The 23475-nt window shown below is 50.3% G+C and overlaps 1 protein-coding gene and 1 pseudogene across 1 annotated transcript; one reads left to right on the top strand and one right to left on the bottom strand.

Moving 5' to 3' along the window:
- The first annotated feature begins 10693 nt into the window (after nt 1-10693).
- LOC132582638 (ferritin light chain, oocyte isoform-like) lies at nt 10694-11532 on the top strand. Its single transcript, XM_060254302.1, is given in 4 exon segments — nt 10694-10977; nt 10979-11092; nt 11094-11244; nt 11247-11532. Coding segments are annotated over 4 exon segments (531 nt in total). The 5' UTR covers nt 10694-10812; the 3' UTR covers nt 11348-11532.
- A 7409-nt stretch (nt 11533-18941) lies between these two features.
- Nucleotides 18942-23475, bottom strand: part of LOC132582314 (iroquois-class homeodomain protein IRX-3-like) — a 6798-nt pseudogene continuing 2264 nt past the window's right edge.

Here is a 23475-nt window from a genome sequence, read left to right as displayed (position 1 = left end):
TTCCTCCCCCACAACAGACGCCCTGTGAGGTAAATGAAGATATTGGATTTATATCCCACCCTCCACTCCGAAGAGTCTCAGAGCGGCTCACAATCTCCTTTCCCTTTCTCCCCCACAACAGACACCCTGTGAGGTAGATGAAGATATTGGATTTATATCCCGCCCTCCACTCCGGAGCATCTCAGAGCGGCTCACCATCTCCTTTCCCTTCCTCCCCCACAACAGACACCCTGTGAGGTGGATGAAGATATTGGATTTATATCCCGCCCTCCACTCCGAAGCGTCTCAGAGCGGCTCACGATCTCCTTTACCTTCCTCCCCCACAACAGACACCCTGTGAGGTAGATGAAGATATTGGATTTATATCCCACCCTCCACTCCGAAGAGTCTCAGAGCGGCTCACAATCTCCTTTACCTTCCTCCCCCCCCAACAGACACCCTGTGAGGTGGGTGGGGCTGGAGAGGGCTCTCACAGCAGCTGCCCTTTCAAGGACAACCTCTGCCAGAGCTATGGCTGACCCAAGGCCATGCCAGCAGGTGCAAGTGGAGGAGTGGGGAATCAAACCCGGTTCTCGCAGATAAGAGTCCGCACACTTTGTAGCAGGAACGCCTTTGCCTATTAGGCTACACACCCCTGATGTAGCCAATGCTCCTAGAGCTTACAGTAGGCCCCGTACGAAAAGCCCTGTCAGCTCTTGGAGGATTGGCTACATCAGGGGTGTGTGGCCTAATATGCAAAGGAGTTCCTGCTACAACCCCCCCCCCAAACCCTGGTGATCCCATAGGGTTTTCAAGGCAAGAGACAATCAGCGATGGTTTGCCGTTGCCTGCCTCTGTATGGCAGCCCTGGACTTCCTTGGCTGTCTTCCATCCAAGTACTAACCAAGGCTGGCCCTGCTTCACTTCTTGTATCTGATGAGATTGGGTTGACCTGGGTTATCCAGGATAACCCAAGATAGACCAAGGGAAAGGTTTCTGCACTCTGAAGGGAATTAAATTGTGGGAATTGTTGTCTGTGGATGTGCCCAGGGCTTTTTTTTTTTGTAGCCACACACCCCTGATGTATTGGATTTATATCCCACCCTCAATGCAATATTAGGCCACACACCCCTGATGTAGCCAATCCTCTAAGAGCTTACAGGGCTCTTCTTACAGGGTCTTACTGTGAGCTCGTGGAGGATTGGCTACATTAGGGGTGGGTGGCTTAATATCCAAAGGAGTTCCTGCTACAAAGAACAACAGCAACCCTGGATGTGGTGATAGGTTTATGGAGGAGAGATTTATCAATGGCTCAGTAAAGCCACAGTGATGAAAAAGGGACTCGCCATCCACGATTCCTTGGAGGTTTTTCAACAGAGGCTAGATGGTCACCGGACGGCAATAAAGATCCCGTGAATTTAAAAAGGTAAAGGTAGTCCCCTGTGCAAGTAGCAGTCGTTTTCGACTCTGGGGTGACGTTGCTTTCACAACGTTTTCACGGCAGACTTTTTACGGGGTGGTTTGCCATGGCCTTCCGCAGTCATCTACGCTCCCCCCCCCCCCCCGCAAGCTGGGTACTCATTTTACCGACCTCGGAAGGATGGAAGGCTGAGTCAACCTGGAGCCGGCTACCTGAACCAGCTTCCGCTGGGATCAAACTCAGGTCATGAGCAGAGGGCTCCGACTGCAGTATTGCAGCTTTACCACTCTGTGCCATGAGGCAGAGGGGAAGGTATTTGTTTGTTTCTTGCATTGTGCAGGGGATTGGACTAGATGACCCCGGAGGTACCTTCCAACTCTATGATTCTAAGATATTGTTTCTCGTATGACAGATTTACAAATGAGAGGCATATGACATAAATACCATGTTGATACAGTGGGCATGCAGACTGGTGGAGTAATCCTTTTAAATGCTAATATTTAGAATTTCAGCCACCTCCAGAACAGCCTGTAGTAGAATAAAGTTAAGAGTCCCGTGGCACCTTTAAGACTTTAACTTCCCGCACACACACAAAAAGATTTTAACTTCCACAACTGGAAAAGAGTCTTACACACTTCTCTCCTATTTTGACATGTTTATTAACTCAACCGTTGTTCCCCCTTAATTGGATCCATAGGGCTGTTGACCCTGTGCACTTGGCTTGCTCCTGGTTTGTCTCAACTATCTGCACCATGTTATATGCTAGTTTGCTTTTCAGCCCTGTCTATCAGCTTGAACGGTTTTCTTCCATTGCATTTTATCCGAAGAAGTGCGCTTGCACGTGAAAACTCAGACCCCGAATAAAACTTGATTGGTCTTAAAGGTGTCACTGGACTCTTCACTTGAGTCTGTACTAGGCTGAATTTCACATTCTCCTGGTCTGGATGGTTGGAGGCAGATCGCAGTGGCCATCGTATTATTTGCAGCGAGCCAGTGTTCCCTCTAAGCTGAGTTAGCGTGAGCTCACAGATTTTTAGCCTCCAGCTCACACATTTTTGTCTTCACTCAGGAAAAATGGTCCCAGAGCAAACTAATTTATTCAGTAGCTCACAAACTTTAACGCCAGCAGCTCACAAAGTAGAATTTTTGCTCACAAGACTCTGCAGTTTAGAGGGGATATGGATAGCGACCTACTTTCTTCTTGAGTTAGAATTCCACTCCTGGGATAAACAGCTGCTCATTTTTGATCCTTTCTTTCCCCAAATTTTTTTGTATCACAAAGAAGAAGATATTGGATTTATATCCCACCCTCCACTCCGAAGAGTCTCAGAGCGGCTCACAATCTCCTTTACCTTCCTCCCCCACAACAGACACCCTGTGAGGTAGGTGGGGCTGGAGAGGGCTCTCACAGCAGCTGCCCTTTCAAGGACAACCTCTGCCAGAGCGATGGCTGACCCAAGGCCATTCCAGCAGCTGCAAGTGGAGGAGTGGGGAATCAAACCCGGTTCTCCCAGCTAAGAGTCCGCACACTTAACCACTACACCAAACTGGCTCTGCATACAAGCATCCCTGTTATGGAGTTGGGGGGGGGCACAATGTAAATATAGACCTTGAGGTTTTTTAACCTTGTGCCCCCTTCTTCCTAGTGTGCATCTTTTTTTTTCTTTTTTAAAAGAATCTAGCTTTACAAACCTCAAAGATTTAAAGTGTGGTTTATTGGCCTCTTGCAATGTAAGCCTATAAATAATACATCCCTATCACCATGACCTCAAAATGTCAATACTGTGCAACGCCCCCCCCCCCCGCATTTGCATAATGCACACTGTCTAAACTTGAAACACGTCACCTTAGGTGCTTCTGTATGTCGGTACTTTTAACTTGGGTTTTAACTCTTTGCACTCGGCAGCCTTCTTGAGCTTCGAAGAAAAGCGGCCAGGACCCTGCACGGGGAGGGAAGAATCCACAGCTGCCCTTCCGGGGAAGCTTTCGGAGCGATTCTGCAAAGAGGTGTGCTATAAGATGGCACCTCTGGTTTTCAAAAGCTTCGACCCCTTCCCCTTTCGGTTTGCACGGCGGAGGCGGCTCTCTCTTCGGGAGTTCTCCGGTGCTTCCAAAGCTCAGGATTCGATTCAGGAGAAAAAACAACAACAAAAAGCTATCCAGGGTTCCCCCCCCCCTCCTCAACCACAGAGTAATTTGGCTTGCCCTGACCTTAACGGCTCACGGTAGCCCATATAACCAGATCTAAGAAGCTAAGCAGAGACAGCCCCGGTTAGCAGGGTGGGATCTAGGGGTGGCAGAGGGGGGTGCTAGCCCCGGGGGGTGCCGACGGAGGGGGCGCGTCAAATTGGGTATGGAGTCCATTGTATTCTATGGGATCATAATATGGAATGGCCCAAAAGGGGGGCGTCATTTTTAATTTTGCCTCCTCCTCCAAAAACATGTCGATCCGGTCCTGCTGGTTAGATGGGAGACCACCAAGGAACGCCAGAGTAGCCAGGCATCCAAGGAAGGCTAACTTCTGGTGTCCCCCCCCCCTGCACTAATAACATCATGGAGTCACATGAGGCACCCAATTTGGCACCCCCAGTAGGCCGGTGCTCTAGGCCAGGGGCCCTCAACCTTTTTGGCACCAGGGACTGGCCCCAGGGCCAGCCCGCACACCACAGCCCCAGGGCCGGCAGGGTGGGGACACCGAATTTGGCCTCCCCGCCCCCCTGTGGTGCCCCCCCTCCGTTTTCCCAATTTTAAGGCCAAGGAAGGGGTGGTGAAGCACCCCTGGGGCTCTTGAAAGGCCAATTGCCCTGCTGATCAGTGGGGAAAACTGTGGTGGCGGCAGCGAGCGACCCACTGGAAAGCAGCGGCATCTTTGCCTCCTCCCCACTTCCTTTCTGGGCGTGGGAAGGAAGTCAGAAGGAGGCAAGGGCGCTGCCGCTTTTCCATTTCCATTTCATTTCATTTTATTTGATTTATATCCCGCCCTACCCCACCAAGGCGGGCTCAGGGCGGCTCACAGCATAATAATTCTAACAATACGGTTTAAAAACTAAAATACAGTAATAATTTACATAATTAAAACAACCAATATATCAATGCATCAATCAATGTCAGTATGCTATCTTATTGTCTTCCTTCAGAATATTTCAATGCCGGTCAGTTATAAGCCAACCGGAAGAGGACTGTCTTACAGGCCCTGCGGAACTGTCTAAAGTCCCGCAGGGCCCTGACGTCTTCCGGTAGCTGGTTCCACCAGCAAGGGGCTGTGATTGAGAAGGCCCTGTCCCTAGTTGACTTCAGCCGGGCCTCCTTTGGCCCAGGGATTACAAGCAGATTTCCAGCAGGTCGCTCACTGCTGCCGCCGGGTTTCAGCTGATTGGAGGGGGGGTCGGCCTTTAAAGAGCCCCCAGAGGCGCTTCACTGCCCCTTCCCTGGCCTTAAAATTGAAAACACAGAAGGAGGAGGAGGCGCTGTGAGGGGGGAGGGCGGCGAGGCTGCGCGGCCCAGTTGCTAACAGGTTGCGGACCAGTACTGGTTAGGGACCCCTGCTCTAGGCAATCGCCTCGTTTGCCTAGTGGCTGGGCTGGCCCTGAGGGCAGTTATGCAGAGGCAAGCAATGGCAAACCACTTCTGAATGTCTCTCGCCTTTTGCCACCCTATGGGGGTTGATGTAAGTTATATGTGACTCCATCTCGGGGCCCAGTACTAACCAGGGTCCCATCAGCAGCTGCAAGTGGAGGAGTGGGGGAATCAAACCTGGTTCTCCCAGATAAGAATCCACACACTTCACCACTACCCCAAACCGGCTCTCATCCAAGTGCTAACCAGGGTTGACCCAGGATCCAATGACAGCATGCTAGCCTGGCCCATCCAGAGCAAGACTTACGAGCTTGGGCCGGAGCCACTCAGCCCAGAACTGCACTGCTGATTTCCTACCACAGATTTATTTTTACATCCTGCCCACCCCTGCCAGGCTCCTTTCGATCGCTGCCTTTTGATTTACCTCTGCATTGAAAAAGTTGTGGATCCTTGCCCCTGTAGCCAAGATTCATGTAGCCAGGCCTCAGATTCAGCAGGAACTTTCTGAGGGTTCCCTCTCTTCCTTCCCACCTACCTTGTCATAAGAACATAAGAGAAGCCATGTTGGATCAGGCCAGTGGCCCATCCAGTCCAACACTCTGTGTCACAGAAGAACATAAGAGAAGCCATGTTGGATCAGGCCAGTGGCCCATCCAGTCCAACACTCTGTGTCACATAAGAACATAAGAGAAGCCCTGTTGGATCAGGCAATGGCCCATCTAGTCCAACACTCTGTGTCACAGAAGAACATAAGAGAAGCCATGTTGGATCAGGCCAATGGCCCATTCAGTCCAACACTCTGTGTCACACAGTGGCCAAAAATTTTATACACACACACACACACACACACTGTGGCTAATAGCCACTGATGGACCTCTGTTCCATAATTTTATCTAAACCCCTCTTGAAGCTGGCTATGCTTGTAGCCGCCACCACCTCCTGTGGCAATGAATTCCACATGTTAATCACCCTTTGGGTGAAGAAGTACCTCCTTTTATCCGTTCTAACCTGACTGCTCAGCAATTTCATTGAATGCACACAAGTTCTTGTATTGTGAGAAAGGGAGAAAAGGACTTCTTTCTCTACCTTCTCCATCCCATGCATTAATCTTGTAAACCTCCATCATGTCACCCCGCGGTCGACGTTTCTCCAAGCTAAAGAGCCCCAAGCGTTTTAACCTTTCTTCATAGGGGAAGTGTTCCAAACCTGTAATCATTCTAGTTGCCCTTTTCTGCACTTTTTCCAGTGCTATAATATCCTTTTTGAGGTGAGGTGACCAGAATTGCACACAGTATTCCAAATTGAATAGTAGGTGCAGCTGCATAACAATCCCTGGATTAGGAGAGCGGGCAGCCAGGCAGCCACCAGGGGCTTTGCCACGCCCCCAGCAGCCCTCATTGACCCCTGGAGAAGCCCACACCACTCTTTCTCCACTTCTTATGTGATTTTGGGTGGCGGGTGGCTTGCTGGCCTTTTGACTGGAGGGGAGGGTGTGGCCAAGGAGAGCCCCAGGCAAGCGAGGCCTGTTTGGGCTGGGTGGATCTCTAGCCAACCCAAGCAGGTCTCGCTTGCCCAGGGCCTCTTCTTTTTTTTGTGTCGGGTTGCTATTGGCTGGTGGGGGGGGCAGCATATGCTAATGAGTTATGTCAATGAGCTCCACACCTATTTTCCTACAAAATGACCCCTGCACGTAGCAAATGCCAACCCGAAAGGTACATTTGGAATATTTTTACTCCAATAGTGTCTAAAACACACGACATCTAGCGCGGAGTAGGAAGTCAGGAAAGCAGGCTGAAAACAGTGAGGCTTGGGTTCAAGTTTCTACATGGCATGAGACGTACTCAGTGACCTCGAGCCAGCCATTCTGCCCTATCTGCTTTACAGGGTTGTTGTGAGAATACAGCAGAGAAGGCAAGAACGATGCATGGAGTCCACAGCTTTAAAGGAAAGGCATGATCAAATAAGTAAACCTAAGCCTTCCATTCCTGCGTCTAAAATTCCAAAGTAATCCTTGTTTGAAAGGTACAGACAATTTCCCAACGATTCTCTATTCCACAGTAACATTCGCAGGTAAACGTCAGAGACTCAGCATGAAGCTATGCAATGTTCAATGTGACATCCATACTCTGAATTCTCCTGCCTCCAAAAAGTACTCAGGCATTCTCTGTGTCTTAAGCTATGTCCCGTCTCATCCCTGCACAGAAACTGCAAGAGAAGGAAAATACACCACACATACCTTTATTTTATTTTTACCTTCAAGGGAGCCAGCGTGGTATAGCGGCTAGCATTGTCCGCCTTCAGTTTAGGAGTCCTGGGTTCAAGTACTGATTCAGACGTGAAGAACCCTCAGGGATCTTAGGCTCGTTTGCCCCTCTCAGTCTATCCCAGGAGTGGTCAAACTTGCTTAATGTAAGAGTCACATAGAATAAATGTCGGATGTTTGGGAGTCGGGAGGGAGGGAGGAAGGAAGGAAGGAAGGAAGGAAGGAAGGAAGGAAGGAAGGAAGGAGGAAGGAAGGAAGGAGGGAAGGAGGGAGGGAAGGAAGGAAGGAAGGAAGGAAGGAAGGAAGGAAGGAAGGAAGGAGGGAAGGAGGGAAGGAAGGAGGGAAGGAAGGAAGGAAGGAAGGAAGGAAGGAAGGAAGGAAGGAAGGAAGGAAAAAGGAAGGTGGGAGGAGGGAAGGAGGGAGGGAAGGAGGAAAGGAAGGAAGGAAGGAAGGAGGGAAGGAAGGAAGGAAGGAGGGAAGGAAGGAAGAAAGGAAGGAGGAGGGAAGGAAGGAAGGAAGGAAGGAAGGAAGGAAGGAAGGAAGGAAGGAAGGAAGGAAGGAAGGAAGAAGGAAGGAAGGAAGGAACTTTTAATGTATTCTCTAAGCTGCTGGCTGGCTTGGCTTGGAGAAGTGATTTAAAGAGACAAATGTCTTCTCCAAGCCAGCCAATGGGGTAGTGGGGGCTTTGAGAGCCACACAATGTATGTGAAAGAGCCACATGTGGCTCTGAGCCACAATTTGGCCAACCCTGGTCTATCCCATTTCAAAATGCTGTGTTGAGGACACAATGCTCTGTTTTGCATCCTTCCCATGTTAACAGTTTTCAAAGGTGACACAAGCTGGCTCAAAAAGGAATTTCTGGATTATATGCATAGAATCATAGAGTCGGAAGGCACCTTCAGGGTCATCTAGTCCAACCCCCCATACGACGCAGGAAACTCACAAGTACCTCCCCCCCACACCCAGTGATTTCACAGTGTTTTCACGCAGACTTTTTATGAGGTGGTTTGCCGTTGCCATCCCCAGTCCTCTACACTTCCCCCCTCAGCAAGCTGGGTACTCATTTGACTGACCTTGGAAGACTGGAAGGCTGAGTCAACCTCCAGCCAGCTACCAGAACCCAGCTTCCACCGGGATCAAACGGAGGTTGTGAGCAGAGCTTAGGACTGCAGTACTGCAGTGTCACCATTCTGCGCCACGGGGCTCTTCTTGAAAGCATAGTCCATCTTTAAACAATATATTTTAAAGCCTATTTTCCTGTCAAACCACACAGCTAACGCGTGCAACGAGCAGCGTCCGTATAAACCGGTTTTTGATCCGGGATCCCTGTACGTATTCGCAGCAGTGTTGCCACATCAGGTCTCGAAAGCCCAGATCGACTTCGTAACAGGCCCGACTTCTTGTTAGTTTTAATATCCCATAATTGTCCAAACCTGGTTTTCAAAGTTAGCTGCCAAAGAAAGAAAGGCAGCGGCGTTGGGGGGGGGGGGAGGACTACAGCACAAGGAGAGGGTCAGAGAGAGAAAAATCTTGGATGGTTTTAATTTGATTGCACCCAGCTTCCCGAATCCTAAAGTAAAAAGGGGTCAGGGTAACCAGAAAAATGTCTGTTTAATTTTCTTAATGGCCAAAGACAACTGAGGGGGGGGGGGCGGGGAGGAAAACCTCCCCACCTTCTTTCTCCCCCTCCCCCTACTCTTTGCAAATCCCGGATTCTTTTCAGGTTGCAGATGCTTTCTTCCTCCCCCCCCTTCCCTCCCCCCTTGCATTCTGGAACTGGCAGGTAGAACTGAAGTGACTCTAAGCAGTTTGACCTCTGGCGACTGCTGGTCAATTTCAACACTTGGCCAAGGAAACGGAGCTGAATTTTTTCCTTTCTTTTTCTTTCTTGGCTGCCCTGGCCTCACATGCAAAACTTTCCAGGGGGCTACGATGAAACCAAAGGGGGTGGAGAGGGGGAAAAGGAAGGGGGGTAGAGTTACCTGGAGCTGGTGGCCAGCTGGTTTTCTCTTCCTTCCCGAATGTGAAAGTTTTTTGAAGTTGATTTTTTTTTTTTAAAAAAAATTACTCCGAGTTCACTTTCTAAGACTGTCATTTTTCCATTCCTGAAGGGGTTGTCCTCTCCAGTTTGGAGTAGTGGTTAAGTGTGTGGACTCTTATCTGGGAAAACCGGGTTTGATTCCCCACTCCTCCGCTTGCAGCTGCTGGAATGGCCTTGGGTCAGCCATAGCCATGGCAGAGGTTGTCCTTGAAAGGGCAGATGCTGTGAGAGCCCTCTCAGCCCCACCCACCTCACTGGGTGTCTGTTGTGGGGGGGAGAAGATATTGGAGATTGTAGGAAAGATAGGGGGGGGGAGAAGATATAGGAGATTATAGGAGATATAGGAGAGCCAGTTTGGTGTAGTGGTAAAGTGTGCGGACTCTTCTCTTGGGGAACCGGGTTTGATTCCCCCACTCCTCCGCTTGCAGCTGCTGGAATGGCCTTGGGTCAGCCATAGCTCTGGCAGAGGTTGTCCTTGAAAGGGCAGCTGCTGTGAGAGCCCTCTCAGCCCCACCCACCTTACTGGGTGTCTGTTGTGGGGGAGAAGATATAGGAGATTGTAGGAAATATAGGGGGGGAAGAAGATATAAGAGATTATAGGAGATATAGGAGAGTCACTTTGGTGTAGTGGTAAAAGTATGTGGACTCTTCTCTTGGGGAACCGGGGTTGATTCCCCACTCCTCCACTTGCACCTGCTAGCATGGCCTTGGGTCAGCCATAGCTCTGGCAGAGCTTGAAAGGGTGGTTGAAAGCGCCAGTTTGGAGTAGTGGTTAAGTGCATGGACTCTTATCTGGGAAAACCGGGTTTGATTCCCACTCCTCCATTTGCAGCTGCTGGAATGGCCTTGGGTCAGCCATAGCTCTGGCAGAGGTTGTCCTTGGAAGGGCAACTTCTGGGAGAGCTCTCTCAGTCCTACCCACCTCGCAGGGTGTTTGTCGTGGGGGAGGAAGATAAAGGAGATTGTGAGCTGCTCTGAGACTCTTGAGTGGAGGGCGGGATATAAATCCAATGTCTTCTTCTGTCTTCTTCCTAACGCGCCCTGCATGCAGCCACCGTGCATGCAATTATGTGATCCGGTTTCGTGACACTATTTATTGTACGTCTTCTAGCGATCTTTATGGTGCTGCCTTTATAATTCAGTAATCCGCTTCAACTTGAAAGGAGAAAGGCAGATGATAAAGTAAACAAAATAAAATAGCTAGCTCAGTTCTTCTCTTCCCATTCAAGAATACTCATGGATCACTTGAAAAGAAATCTGAAGAGAAAGGTGGGTACCTTTTCAGGAACAAACCATTAGTGGCAACAGCCCAAGACGTAACACAGATTAAGCCCTGATTTAAAGCGTTTTAAATCCTTGGGAATTATCTGACCCTTCTGATTGGCCTTTTGGCAAATCAGAGATCGTCCTCCGCCTTTGGCTGTCGTCTTCCAGCTCTTGCTTCAACAGTGCTTGAACGGAGCAGGGTCGCGGCCGCCCCATCCTTCCATCTCTCCGCCAGACCAGCAAAACCAGCCTCCCTCCATCTGCGCCATGAGCTCCCAGGTCCGCCAGAACTACCACGCCGAGAGTGAAGCTGGGGTGAACCGCTTGGTCAATCAGTTCCTCCATGCCACCTACGCCTATCTGTCCTTGGGTTTTTATTTCACCCGGGATGATGTGGCTCTGTCCAAGTTTGCATCCTTTTTCCGACACGTGTTTTGAGGAGAAACACGAACAAGCTGAGAAACTCCTGACCTTCCAGAACCGTCGTGGAGGGAGAGTTGTTCTGCAGGATGTTAAAAAACCGGAGCAGGATGAATGGGGGAATGGAAGCCTCTGCCATGGCCTTCGCCCTTCAGCTGGAGAAGAGTGTGAACCAGGCCCTGCTGGATCTGCACCAGATTGCTTCTCGCCATGTGGATCCTCATCTGTGTGACTTCCTAGAGACTCACTACCTTGATGAGGAGGTGAAGCTGATCAAGAAGCTGGGGATCACGTGACCAACCTGAAGCGGGTGCGTGCCAGCGAGGACGGCCTGGGCGAGTACCTCTTCGATCGCCTCACCTTGGGCGAGTCCAGCGACTGAGCTGCAGAGTTGCTGGTTCCCTCCAGAGTCCTCCCACCAACTTGTCCAGTTGTGTTGCTCTAATTTGTCATGTGTTTGTGTTTAAAAAAAAATTTTTTTTTTAAAGCTGGCTGTTCAGTGAAGAGACATGCCTCTGTACCCTGCGCATCTTGGGGGGAGTCTGTAACTGGCATTAAATCTTGGCAATCACCCCCCCCATCCACCCCCGCAAATGGAATGGCTAGCAGTTAAGACGACACAGGACAGGAGCAAGCTAGGGGTTTCAAATGCTTTAAATCAGGGGAGTCGAACTCATTTATTATGACAAAAATGAGATCTTGTTCGGGCTGGGTTATGTCAGGCTGGGCCATGTGTGTATCTATTTAAGATTATGTAGCACAGATATAAACTTTTTAAAGGACACAGACAAACATGACTAAAGATTTTTTTTTTTTTTAACTTAAGACATGCTTAAAACGTTAGCACTTGTTGGTCTTAAAGGTGCTTTCTTTGTATCTCTCCCATGGGATCCAAGGAACTGGGCAAGGAAGCTCTGGCTCTTTCCCTCCCTCCCCAGGGGACCAGGAGGAAGGAAGCCTCAGCCTATAGAAGAAAGAGAGGCCTGACGCCGTAGCTCTGCTGTGCGACTGAGAGAGCCTGGCAAAGCAAGCTCTGCCTCCCCCCCTTCCTCCCCAAGGGAGGAGCCTCAGCCAATGGAGAAAATAGAGGTTTTACTTTGTAGCTCCTGTGCGATTCAGCAAGCCTGGCAAAGCAAGCTGAGATGCAGAAGGAAGCAAGAGAGAGGTAGAAGGAAGCAGATGACAGCCAGTTGCTCGGGGGCCTGGTAGGAGCCCTCCGGGGGCCTGATTCGGCTCCCGGACGCATGTTTGACCTAGCTTCTTAAAGCCTCAAGGGCAACTGCACGAACAATTCGTGCCCACAGCACAAGACATAACACAGATTAAAATCCTGTTCACAGTCTGGATTTGTAACATCTGCGTCTCTAATTCGGAAATCTTCACTGCATGCAGACCCTGGCTGGAGGTTCAGGAGCTGTGCCCCTTGCCTTACTTCAACTAGAGAGAGAGGTCGCTGAGATGGTTAAGGCAGCTTCTCTAACGGAAAGCTTCGGATGAACCCTTGTAGGAAGAGAAGGCCCGCCAACAGGCCTGGAGGGAAAACGCCGTGTCCGGTGTTCCCTCTATGCTGAGCTAGTGTGAGCTAGCTCACAGTTTTCTTAGCCTCCAGCTCACACATTTTTGTCTTAGCTCAGGAAAAATGGCCCTAGAGCAAGCCAATCTATGCAGCAGCTCATAATTCTACTGCCAGTAGCTCACAAGTAGAGTTTTTGCTCCCAATTAGGAAGGGAATTGAAAACCAATCAGCCAGTGTCATAATGCCCCTGTATAAATCGATGGTGCGGTCCCATTTGGAATACTGTGTGGAATTCTGGTCACCGCACCTCAAAAGGATATTATAGCACTGGAAAAAGTGCAGAAAAGGGCAACTAGAATGATTAAAGGTTTGGAACACTTTCCCTATGAAGAAAAGTTAAAACGCTTGGGGCTCTTTAGCTTGGAGAAACGTCGACTGCGGGGTGACATGATAGGGGTTTACAAGATTATGCATGGGATGGAGAAAGTAGAGAAAGGAGTCCTTTTCCCTCTTTCTCACAAGACAAAAACTCGTGGGCATTCCATGAAATTGCTGAGCAGTCAGGTTAGAACGGATAAAAGGAGGTACTTCTTCACCCAAAGGGTGATTAACATGTGGAATTCACTGCCACAGGAGGTGGTGGCGGCTACAAGCATAGCCAGCTTCAAGAGGGGATTGGATAAAAATATGAAGCAGAGGTCCACCAGTGACTATCAGCCACTATGTGTGTGTGTGTGTTTGTGTCTGTGTAGGCCACTTTTTGACACAGAGTGTTGGACTGGATGGGCCATTGGCCTGATCCAACATGGCTTCTCTTATGTTCTTAAGTCTCCACAGTTTAGAGGAATATTGGCTGTGTTCCTATAATTGAAGAAGAAGAAGAAGATATTGGATTTATATCCCGCCCTCCACTCCGAAGAGTCTCAGAGCGGCTCACAATCTCCTTTACCTTCCTCCCCACAACAGACACCCTGTGAGGTGGGTGGGGCTGGAGAGGGCTCTCACAGCAGCTGCCCTTTCAAGGACAACCCCTGCCAGAGCTATGGCTGACCCAAGGCCATTCCAGCAGGTGCAAGTGGAGAAGTGGGGAATCAAACCCGGTTCTCCCAGATAAGAGTCCGCACACTTAACCACTACACCAAACTGGCTCTCTAATAAAGACCGAGTCGGCTGTTTATCAGGCAATGTTATCGACCGCTGTGCCACGAAAAGCGTCAGTCGCCCTTTTCTATTTCCACACATTTAACTTCTATTAAAAGGACCAGACATTTTTTCTCCAGACCTTTTGGCAACCCTAAAGAGGAAGTGCCACAGAGGATGGGTTGTTTGTTTGTTTTTTGGGGTGGGGGAGAAGCTAATCGATGCAATTCTTTAGATTAGCACTTTGAACTTCCAAGAAGATGATGATATTGGATTTATATCCCACCCTATACTCTGAATCTCAAAGCGGTCACAATCTCCTTTACCTTCCCCCCCCCCACCCGCCCCACAACAGAGACCCTGTGAGGTAGGTGGGGTTGAGAGAGCTCTTACAGCCGCTGCCCTTTCAAGGACAGCTCCTACGAAAGCTATGACTGACTCAAGGCTATTCCAGCAACTGCAAATGGAGGAGCAGGGAATCAAACCCGGTCCTCCCACATATGAGTCCACTACACCAAGCTGTTGAAACTAACGTGGTGGGGAACTGGGCCATTTTCTGCATGATGGACCGTCCTGAAGGACCGTCTCTCCCCACACGTTCCCCAGAGAGTACTGAGGTCAGGAACTCAAAACCTTCTCACTATCCCTGGGCCTAAAGAAGTCCGTCTTAAGTCAACTAGAGACAGGGCCTTTTCCATAATGGCCCCTACATGGTGGAACCAGCTGCCGGAGGAGGTGAGGGCCCTGCGGGACCTTATTCAGTTCCGCAGGGCCTGTAAGACAACCCTCTTCCGGCTAGCCTACACCTAACTGGGAAGCAAATGTAGCTTACTAGACTCCTGTTAATTATTTGTATAAGATTTGATGTTAAGGTTTTTTAAGGTTTTAAATGTTCTGACTTGTTTAACTGCTTATATATGTAAATGTTAATTTAAATTCTGTTTTATCGTCTGCTGTGAGCCGCCCTGAGCCACCTATGGGAAGGGCGGGATACTAATCATAGAATGAATGAATGAATGAATGAATGATGATTCTGTGACATCTGACCGTGCCAGCCTATCCCGTTTGGAATCTTGGCAGGGAATGTTGCCATTTGAAGAGTTCCTTGCAGCTTGGAAGGGAAGAGGGGAAGGAAGAAAAATGCCACGAGCGGGGCTTTTTTTGTAGCTGGAACTCCTTTGCACAGGGCCGGATCTAGGGGGGGGGGGGGGCGGAGGGGTGCTTGCCTTGGGTGTGTGCCAAATTGGGTACGGAGTCCATTCTATTCTATAGGCCCATAAGACAGAATGGGCCCATAAGAGGGCGTAATTTTTACATTTAAAAAAGGTAAAGGTAGCCCCCTGTACAAGCACCAGTTGTTTCTGACGCGTGGGGTGACGTCACAGCACTACGTTTTCACACGGCAGACTTTTTACGGGGTGGTGTGCCATTGCCTTCCCCAGTCATTTACACTCCCCCCCCCACCCCAGCAAGCTGGGGACTCATTTAACCAACCTCGGAAGGATGGGAGGCTGAGTCAACTTTGAGACAATTTTGCCCTCCCTCGAAAAACATGTAGTTCGCATATTAGGCCACACCCCCCTGATGTAGCCAATCCTCCAAGAGCTTGCAGGGCTCTTCGTACAGGGCCTACTGTAAGCTCCAGGAGGATTGGCTACATTTGGGGTGTGTGGCCTAATATGCAAAGGAGTTCCTGCTACCCAAAAAAAACCCCTGGTAGTGAGAAGGATTAACATACAATTGGGATATTTGGTTAATAGGGCAGAGAGGCCCAGCAGCAGCCCACATACCCCTTGAGAGCATGGACCGTCCTGCCTTACAGCTGCCTACTCACAAGTCGCTCCCACTGAATTCAACAGGGCTCACTCGCGAGTGAAGTGAGCTGAAGCTGGTGGTGTGCTGACTTTATTTCTTTGTATCCCGTGTTTCACCTTCCCGGGCACCCAAAGGGCTTCTCATCAAGCCGCTCGGCAGCAAAAATCCTGGCAACACAATTTGTCGTGGGCTGATTTATGAACCGCCTTCTGAATTATTAACAAAAAAATCAAAACACTCCCCTCCCCTCCCCCACTCTCCAATATCTGGAGGCTCCTCTGGGAAGTAACCCTCCCCTCCCCCTTGTCTGGAGAGGGGTGTATGTGCAGAACAATTGCACCTTCACTAATGGGACTCCTTCCTTCCTGAATTACTTATCATGGGTTTTTTGTTTTCTTTTTTGGGGGGGTGGGGGTGGGGGTGGGAGGAATATTTCCTGGGTTGCAAATAAAATTATCCCGCAAACAAATCCTGACATTTCACTGTGAGGACGCCTACAAAAACTTTCTTTCTTTCTTTCTTTCTTTCTTTCTTTCTTTCTTTCTTTCTTTCTTTCTTTCTTTCTTTCTTTCTTTCTTTCTTTCTTTCTTTCTTTCTTTCTTTCTTTCTTTCTTTCTTTCTTTCTTTCTTTCTTTCTTTCTTTCTTTCTTTTTCTTTCTTTCTTTTTCTTTCTTTCTTTCTTTCTTTCTCTCTCTTTCTCTCTTTCTTTCTCTCTCTTTCTCTCTTTCTTTCTTTCTCTCTCTTTCTCTCTTTCTTTCTTTCTTTCTTTCTCTCTCTCTCTCTCTCTCTCTCTTTCTTTCTTTCTCTCTCTCTCTCTCTCTCTCTCTTTCTTTCTTTCTTTCTTTCTTTCTTTCTTTCTTTCTTTCTTTCTTTTTCTTTCTTTCTTTCTTTCTTTCTTTCTTTCTTTCTTTCTTTCTTTCTTTCTTTCTTTCTTTCTTTCTTTGTAAAATAGCACCATTGGTGCTGCCTGTTTTGGTACCTTTCTTTTCTATCTATCTATCTATCTATCTATCTATCTATCTATCTATCTATCTATCTATCTATCTATCTATCTATCTATCTATCTATCTATCTATCTATCTATCTATCTATCTATCTATCTATCTATCTATCTATCATGAGAATATCAATGTGATTCTGCCCCAGATTTTTGTGACTTGGTGTGTGTGTGTGTGTGTGTGGCAAAGTTGGGTCCCCCCCCCCATTTCCATTGCAGGATGCAGGGGGAAAGGGGGGGGAGAAAGGAAATCAATAGGTAACAAAGCTAAGTAATAAGGTCCTTGGGGTGTCATAGATTACAGTGGAGGTGAATTTGGGCTGCTGGCGGCCCGGCGTCTTCCGTCGCTCGCCAAATCAGCCTTTTCCAAACTCTCTCTAGAATCACGGACATTCCCCCGCGCCCCCGCCCGCGCCCAACAGTCCCGCTTCTCTCTCTAGGTCTCCTCTTTCTCTCCCCCTGCCCCCCCATCAGAATTTAAATGCAGTTTTTGATTTCCCCCTGGACATTCCACAGCCAAAAGGGGGGAGGAGGTAAACGAACCCCCCCAATAGGAAAGAAAACATTTTTTAAAAAACTGAAAAAGTTGAGTAATTGGAAAGGAGGGGGGGGCGGGCAAAAAACCCCCACCACCCTTCCCCAAAGCTTCCCTGGGAACGCTTCTCTCTCCACCCCGCCCTCCCCGCAGCGGCACGCAACAGACCGAGAGCGGACGGCCTGAAGAGGGCGCTCGCGTTTCAGGTTTTGATTCCCCGGCTGCCAACCCGACGCATTCTTTGCTCTCCCCCCCCCCTTCCCCTCTCACATTCTGAGAAGAGCTTTTTTATAAATAGCAACGGGTTGGATAATGAATATAAAATAATCACCGGAGAGAGAGCGATCCTGCCCCCCGCCCCCACCCCTCAGACAGCAACAGACTCTCCACTTAATCCAGATCTCTTGCGAGGGGAGGGGAGAGAGGGGGGGAAAAAGAGAGCAACGGAATATACACAAACACACACAACACACGCTGGCAGGCAGAGAGAGAGAGAGAGAGAGAAAGAGAGAGGCTTGTTTGCTCTCTGGGACAGCCGGGCCTGGCTCTTTCTTTTCCCCTTTCTCTTGCCTTTCCCTTCCCTTCGCCCGGGGTGCCTCTTTCTTTGCTTTTGCAAAAAAAAAAGGGGGGGGGGGCAGCGACCAGGACCCTTTCCCGGCTGGATCGAGCCCAGCGGCTGGGGGTTTTGGAGGGGGGAACCCCCCCCCCCCAAACCGCATTGCAACAAGTAAGATTCCCCCCAACACACACACACGCGAGCGCGAGCGAGCGCGCGCACCGGAGAGAAAACGCCGAGCCCTGCTCGCCTGCCCACGGGGCTGCGCGTGTTTGCCCATTTCTTTGCTCGCTCGCTCGCTTTTTTGGAAAAGTTCGAGCTCGGAACTTGGAAGCCGGAGGCGTTGGGAAGCGAGAGGGGCCCTGGCATTGCTGCCGTCGAACAGGGCGAAGTTGACGGCTCCAGGAGGGCTTTAAAAAAAAAAAAAAATCTTTTTTTCTTTTTAAACAATAAAGATGGGCTGTAACAAACCCAGCTTCATATGCATATCAAAGGGGCTCAGCGGAGACAGTCCACGTTCCCTTCCCTCCTCCCCCCCCCCCGCACCTTCGTTTTCCTTTCCCAGTCCCACATACCTCCATATGCTCCCAGAGAGCACTCCCTTCCTAGAATTTCTACCGTTTTAAAATTTTGGAAAGTTAGGCCCCGCGTGGAGCAACTTCTACATTCAACGACTCTTGTCTCCAAAGTTTTTGGGGAGGGGGAAATACTAGCTAAACCATCGAAAAGCCAAGGAAAGGAATAATAATAATAATAATAATAATAATAATAATAATAATAATAATAATAATAATAATAATAATAATAATAATAATCTCAAGAAACTCCAGGACACTCTGGGCATTCAGCAAATAACACCAGACAGCAGGCGGGTTCGCAGGAACTAAATAACTCCCTTTGCAACTGGGTTTTTACTGTGTAAGGATAGCAAACTCCCCTTGTAAACAGTGCTGCTTAGAACAGCACAAAAGCCTGCCCAGTTCCCAAGAACTCGGCTAGCTTTCGGATTGCAGAGCACCATCTACCAGTCAAATACCTCTGACCGTGGCAATTACTGTTAAGGATGATAATAACGATAACCACAACAACAATGCAAAGAGACGTCTGCAGTTCCAAGAATTTGGCTACATCCTGAACAGCGGAACACCATCTGAGGCGACCATTCATAGCAAGAAGGATAACCATCATCATCATAATTCCATTGCATCTAAAAAAAAAAAATGTGTAGTCAAAGTGGCAACCGTTTATTAGCCAAAAATATATACTTTCTTGTACAATTTGGTTCACACATATGTACAATTCTTTTTTACTATATATACAAAAGAAAAATTTAAAGACTCCTATTTTGCACTGGACTTTCAAAAAAAACCTCACAGACTCAGCTAAACCCGGATGGATAGTACAGTAGTTTCCCCACCCCCCTTGGTTTTTGTCTTTTTTTTTTTCATTTAATACATGGGCATGCGTACAAGTTAACTATACAGAGAATTTTATTTTACAGTCATTGGAACAATAATTAAAAAAAAAATTAACTAGGATGATGATAACGCAGATAGAACCATAGCTGCATCAAGTTGGTTTTGAGGCCTGAAAGAAAAGGAACAGAGAACAAAAAATAAAATAAATAAAATTTAATTTTTTTTTTTTTTAAAAAAAGAATATTTATCCGATGATCTAAATCTGTGGTCAAAGCTAGAGGCGGAGTGCCTTGCAGTCAGCAGCGATGGCTTTTAACTGGGGACAAGCCTCTTTGGAAAAGATTAAAAAGATTTTCCAAGAGGGTCTTCATTTTGAGTTTGGGGATACCTATGAGATTCTGAAAGAGGAATCGTTGGGTTTTTGGGGGGGGTGGGGGCGGTCTGGTGGACTTCAGACTGATCAGCGCGTCCTAGGCCACAAAAGCCTGCGCCACAAGAAATTGGATCTCATTTAAGAGGCACCCAGGACTAAAAGGAAAGGTGTGCAAACCTATGGAAGTTGCAATACATGGTGGGCATGATATGGGTTGGATATAATATGTTAGAGGCCTAAGTGGCACGCATTTTTTATTCCTCCGGCTCTCCCCCTTTCAGGCAATCTTGGGTTCAACTCACACTATTTCTTTGTGGTATGAAAACGGGGCATTTTTTTATCCTATTCTGTGCGCAGGATGATATTAAAGGAAAAACACACGCATTCATGCATGAGCCATCGGCATTGATTTCAGTGTCCCGAAGTCTGTTTATCCAATGCGCTAGATCCTGGCTGCACTATTTACATCTAAGGGAAATCCCATTTTTTCTTTTTATCATGCATCGATGGTGTGCACCGGAGACTCTACAAGTGTGCAAATGTGTTAGCCATTTATTTCAGAGAGACACCCCCACCCCCAACTTTGGGAACTAGATCCTTCTCTATCTCCTCTTTGAATGGCATTGTTTAAAACTGGGGGGGGGGGGAGAGGGGGTGGTTTGTTACATGCCAGCAAGAAAGGGTAGGAAGAACAATTTCTGTTTGCCTATTTATTCCAGCAAGACAATGGGGGGGGGGGGGAGAGAAGAGTTTTGCATGACACAAGGGCTTCGACAAAGCTCGAAAACCCAAGGTTTTCCTATTTAATATCCCACGGAAGAAAACATACTGGATATCGAAAAGAAACTAAGCGGGTGGGGGCGTTTAGAGGGGACGAAGCATTTGAAACTTCTTGTCCCCCCAGCTCCTAGAAACAGGGCACGTTGCCCCCTTCCCTCTGTTTACTCAGAAGCAAATCCCGTGGCGTTCAAAAGGGGTTTACTCCCGAGTAAAGGCTCAGCCTCCCCGGAAACCGGTGGCGGGGATCTCCACGCAACTTGGTTCCTTCGGCAGATAATCCTCTCCTCTCTCTTCCCCCATCCCCTCGTCTTCCCATACTCCCCCCCCCCCCCACCGCGCCCCCGCCCCAAGGACACGGATCGTCTCTTACCGCCTCTGAACCGGTTGGAAAGCGGTCTTTAATAACCTTTTCTCTACTTCCAAGGCACTAGATCGATCTAAAAAAAAAAATTAAAAACAAAAACAAAAACACAAAGTAAAAAAAAAAAAAGTCCCTTCGAAGAACCCCTTCAGATTTCAGACTCCCTGATAGCAATCCTTTTTTTTTTTTTTTTTTTTAAGGGTGTTCGACTCATTCAGATGCAAGGTCCGCCTCGAGGTCAAGCGCTACAAAGACCCGGCTTCGGTGGAACTTTTTTTCCCTGCCGGTTCCTACCTGGAGGGGGGATGGCGGAGTGGGGGGGGCGGGGAAAACCAGCGGATCCCCAAGCCCCTTCTACTTGCGAGTAAACCCCCTAGGAAGCGAGACTCGGAGCTCCGCTTCCAAGTGAAGCCTGTGACTTGAAAAGAAGGGTGTTGGGGGGGGGGGGCGGAGATGTGTGTGTTTTAAAAAAAGCGAAACGAGACGATCGTTTCCAAAGCTTTCTGGGGTGGGGCGGGGGAAGAGAGGAAGAACCGTTTCATGGGACTTCCTTTCCTTACTTAGGCCGCTTGTTTCAAAGAAAATCAAATGTAAAAAGCAGCAAGAGATCCCGGAGGGGGGGGGGGGGGGTTCTAGCAACAAGAGGGGGTCTCTGTGTGTGTTGGGGGGGAGCAAAGTGGGGAAACTGACCCCCTCCCCGGAGGGGGAGTGTCTGGAATGGCTGAGAGAGGAGAGAGATCCGGATAGAGCCACCTCCCCGGTTACCCTTTCACTCTTTGGACCTCTGCTGGGGTTCAAACACCTACTTTTCTTCTTCTCCTCCTCCTCCTCTCTCTCTCTCTCTCCCCCCTTCTTGAATCTCAGGGGCTCCTTCCCTCTTCACGCCCGTCGTTTCAGAAAAGCCGCGCTCCCACCCCCCCTCGGCCCCTCCTTGAGTCAGAAAGGAACCCCTCGGCGTCCCCAGACTCCGGCGCAAAGGCTCCAAGGATCGCAAGCCCTTCGTTTTTGCCGGGCGCGCTCCGTTCCTTGGCAGGCAAAGGCAACGCACGGCGAGGGATCGAGTCCCAAGTCAGGGGGGCAGTGGCTTCCAGAGGGGAGGGGGAAAGGGAGGCTTGCGGGGGCCGCCGTCGACGGCTCCCCCCCCCCCCGCGCCCCGGCTCGCAAGAAAAGGCGATTTGCCTTTTTTTTTTTTAAACTAAACCCATCCTCAGAAGAGAAGAGAAGGTGTCCAGCGTTCCCCTCTAAGCTGAGTGGGCGTGAGCGAGCTCACAGGGGGGGTTTTAGCCGCTGGCTCACACCTTTGTGCCTCAGCTCAGGAAAAAGGGCCGAAGGGCGCAGTCGTCCATGCAGGAGATCACAAACGGCGTTCGCTTTAAACTGAGCGAGCGTGAGTCCGCTCACAGGTTTGTAACCTCCAGCTCACACCGTTTTGTCTCAGCTCAGGAAGGATGACCCCAGAGCACGCTCCTGGATGCAGCGGCTCGCCCACTGAATGCCGGGAGAGCTCACAAAGCAGAATTTTCGCTCACCAGACGTTGCAGTTTAGAGGGCACACTGGAGGGGTGTGTGTGTGTGGGGGGTTCCCCTTGCCTCAACTCCCCTCCCGGCTCCCACCCCAAGCTCTCCCCCCCCCCCTCCCTTCCCCTCCCGCGGTTACCTGTTCCGGAGGCTTCCGTGCTCTGCGCTTGGTCGGCGGGCCTGGAGAAAGCCGCGAGGGCCGCCGCGTTGGGGGCCCCGCGGGGTTGGCCCCCCCGAGTCCCAAGAGGTGGGGAGAGTTCAGCAAAGCGAGCGGGTGGGGGTGGGAGTGATGGTGGGGGTGATGCGAGAAGGCCCGCCCGGACCAGCCGCGAACTTGCCCAGCGGGCAGGCGGAGACGAGTCTGTGCGCCGCCGTCGGGCCCCCGGTGGGCGTGGGGTGGGCGCCCGCCACCAGCTGCAAATTCGGGGGGGCCGCCGCGGGAGGGGAGCCGCCGCCGCCGGGAGGAGATTTCCTGGAGGGGTTATCCGGACTGGTGGCCGTCTCGGCCAAGGACCAGATCTTGGGCTTGGGGGGGCGGCTGCGCGGGAGGCTGGCCCGACGGCGGCGGGCTGCGGCGGCTGCTGCGCTTGCGAAGCCGGGCTGGGCGCCGTCGAGGGGGAGAGGGGGGGACGAGCGTGAGGCCGGAGGGGCCCCGGGCGAGGGCAGTTCTCCCGCAGAGGCTCGCTGCCGGGCCTCCATGGCCTTCAAGAAACTCTCCGGGGCGGCCAAGTCCTCCAAGCCGTCGGAGGCGTCCGAGTCCGTGGTTTTGGCGTCGGAGTGGAGCAGGCCCGAGTCGTCGGGGAGCTCCGAGTCGTCCTCGTCGTCGTCGTCCAAGTCCTCTTCCAGCTCCCCTCCCAAGAGGAGCTGGCCGCCGCCTCCGCCTCCCCCTCCTTTGGCGCCCGTCGGGGCGCTCTCCATATTATCCGTGTCTATGTTCTCCAGGTCGATCTCCTCTTCGTCCGGGTCCCGCTTGTCCCCTTCGCCGTCCTCGCTGCCGTAGGAGTTCCCTTCCTCGTCGGTGCGGCTGCGGGGCGCCCACGTCATCTTGTTCTCCTTCTTGAGGCGCCGTCGGGCGTTGGCGAACCAGGTGGAGACCTGCGTGAGGGTCATCTTGGTGATGATGGCCAGCATGATCTTCTCGCCTTTGGTGGGGTAGGGGTTCTTGCGGTGCTCGTTGAGCCAGGCCTTGAGGGTGCTCGTGCTCTCCCGGGGTGGCGTTCTTGGGCCTCGACGGGTCGCCGAACTGGTACTGCCCGTAGGGGTAGAAAGCCGGGTGGTGGTGCGGGAAAGGCCGGGTGCTGGACCCCCGGGCTCTCCTTCAACTCGTACTGGGCCCCCTAGAGAAGAAAAAGAGAGAGGGGGGGATTGGTTGAGGAAGACAGCAAGGCCCCAGACGCGCCCGCCCGCACGCCCGCGCACACAACCAACCAATGTTCCCTCTAAACTGTGGAGTCTTGCGAGCAAAAAGTCACTTGGTGAGCTACTGGCACGGAACTGGTGA

Source organism: Heteronotia binoei, chromosome 14, assembly GCF_032191835.1.
Source record: "Heteronotia binoei isolate CCM8104 ecotype False Entrance Well chromosome 14, APGP_CSIRO_Hbin_v1, whole genome shotgun sequence".
NCBI classification, from domain to species: Eukaryota; Metazoa; Chordata; class Lepidosauria; order Squamata; family Gekkonidae; genus Heteronotia; species Heteronotia binoei.
This window is presented reverse-complemented; position numbering and strand designations above follow the sequence as displayed.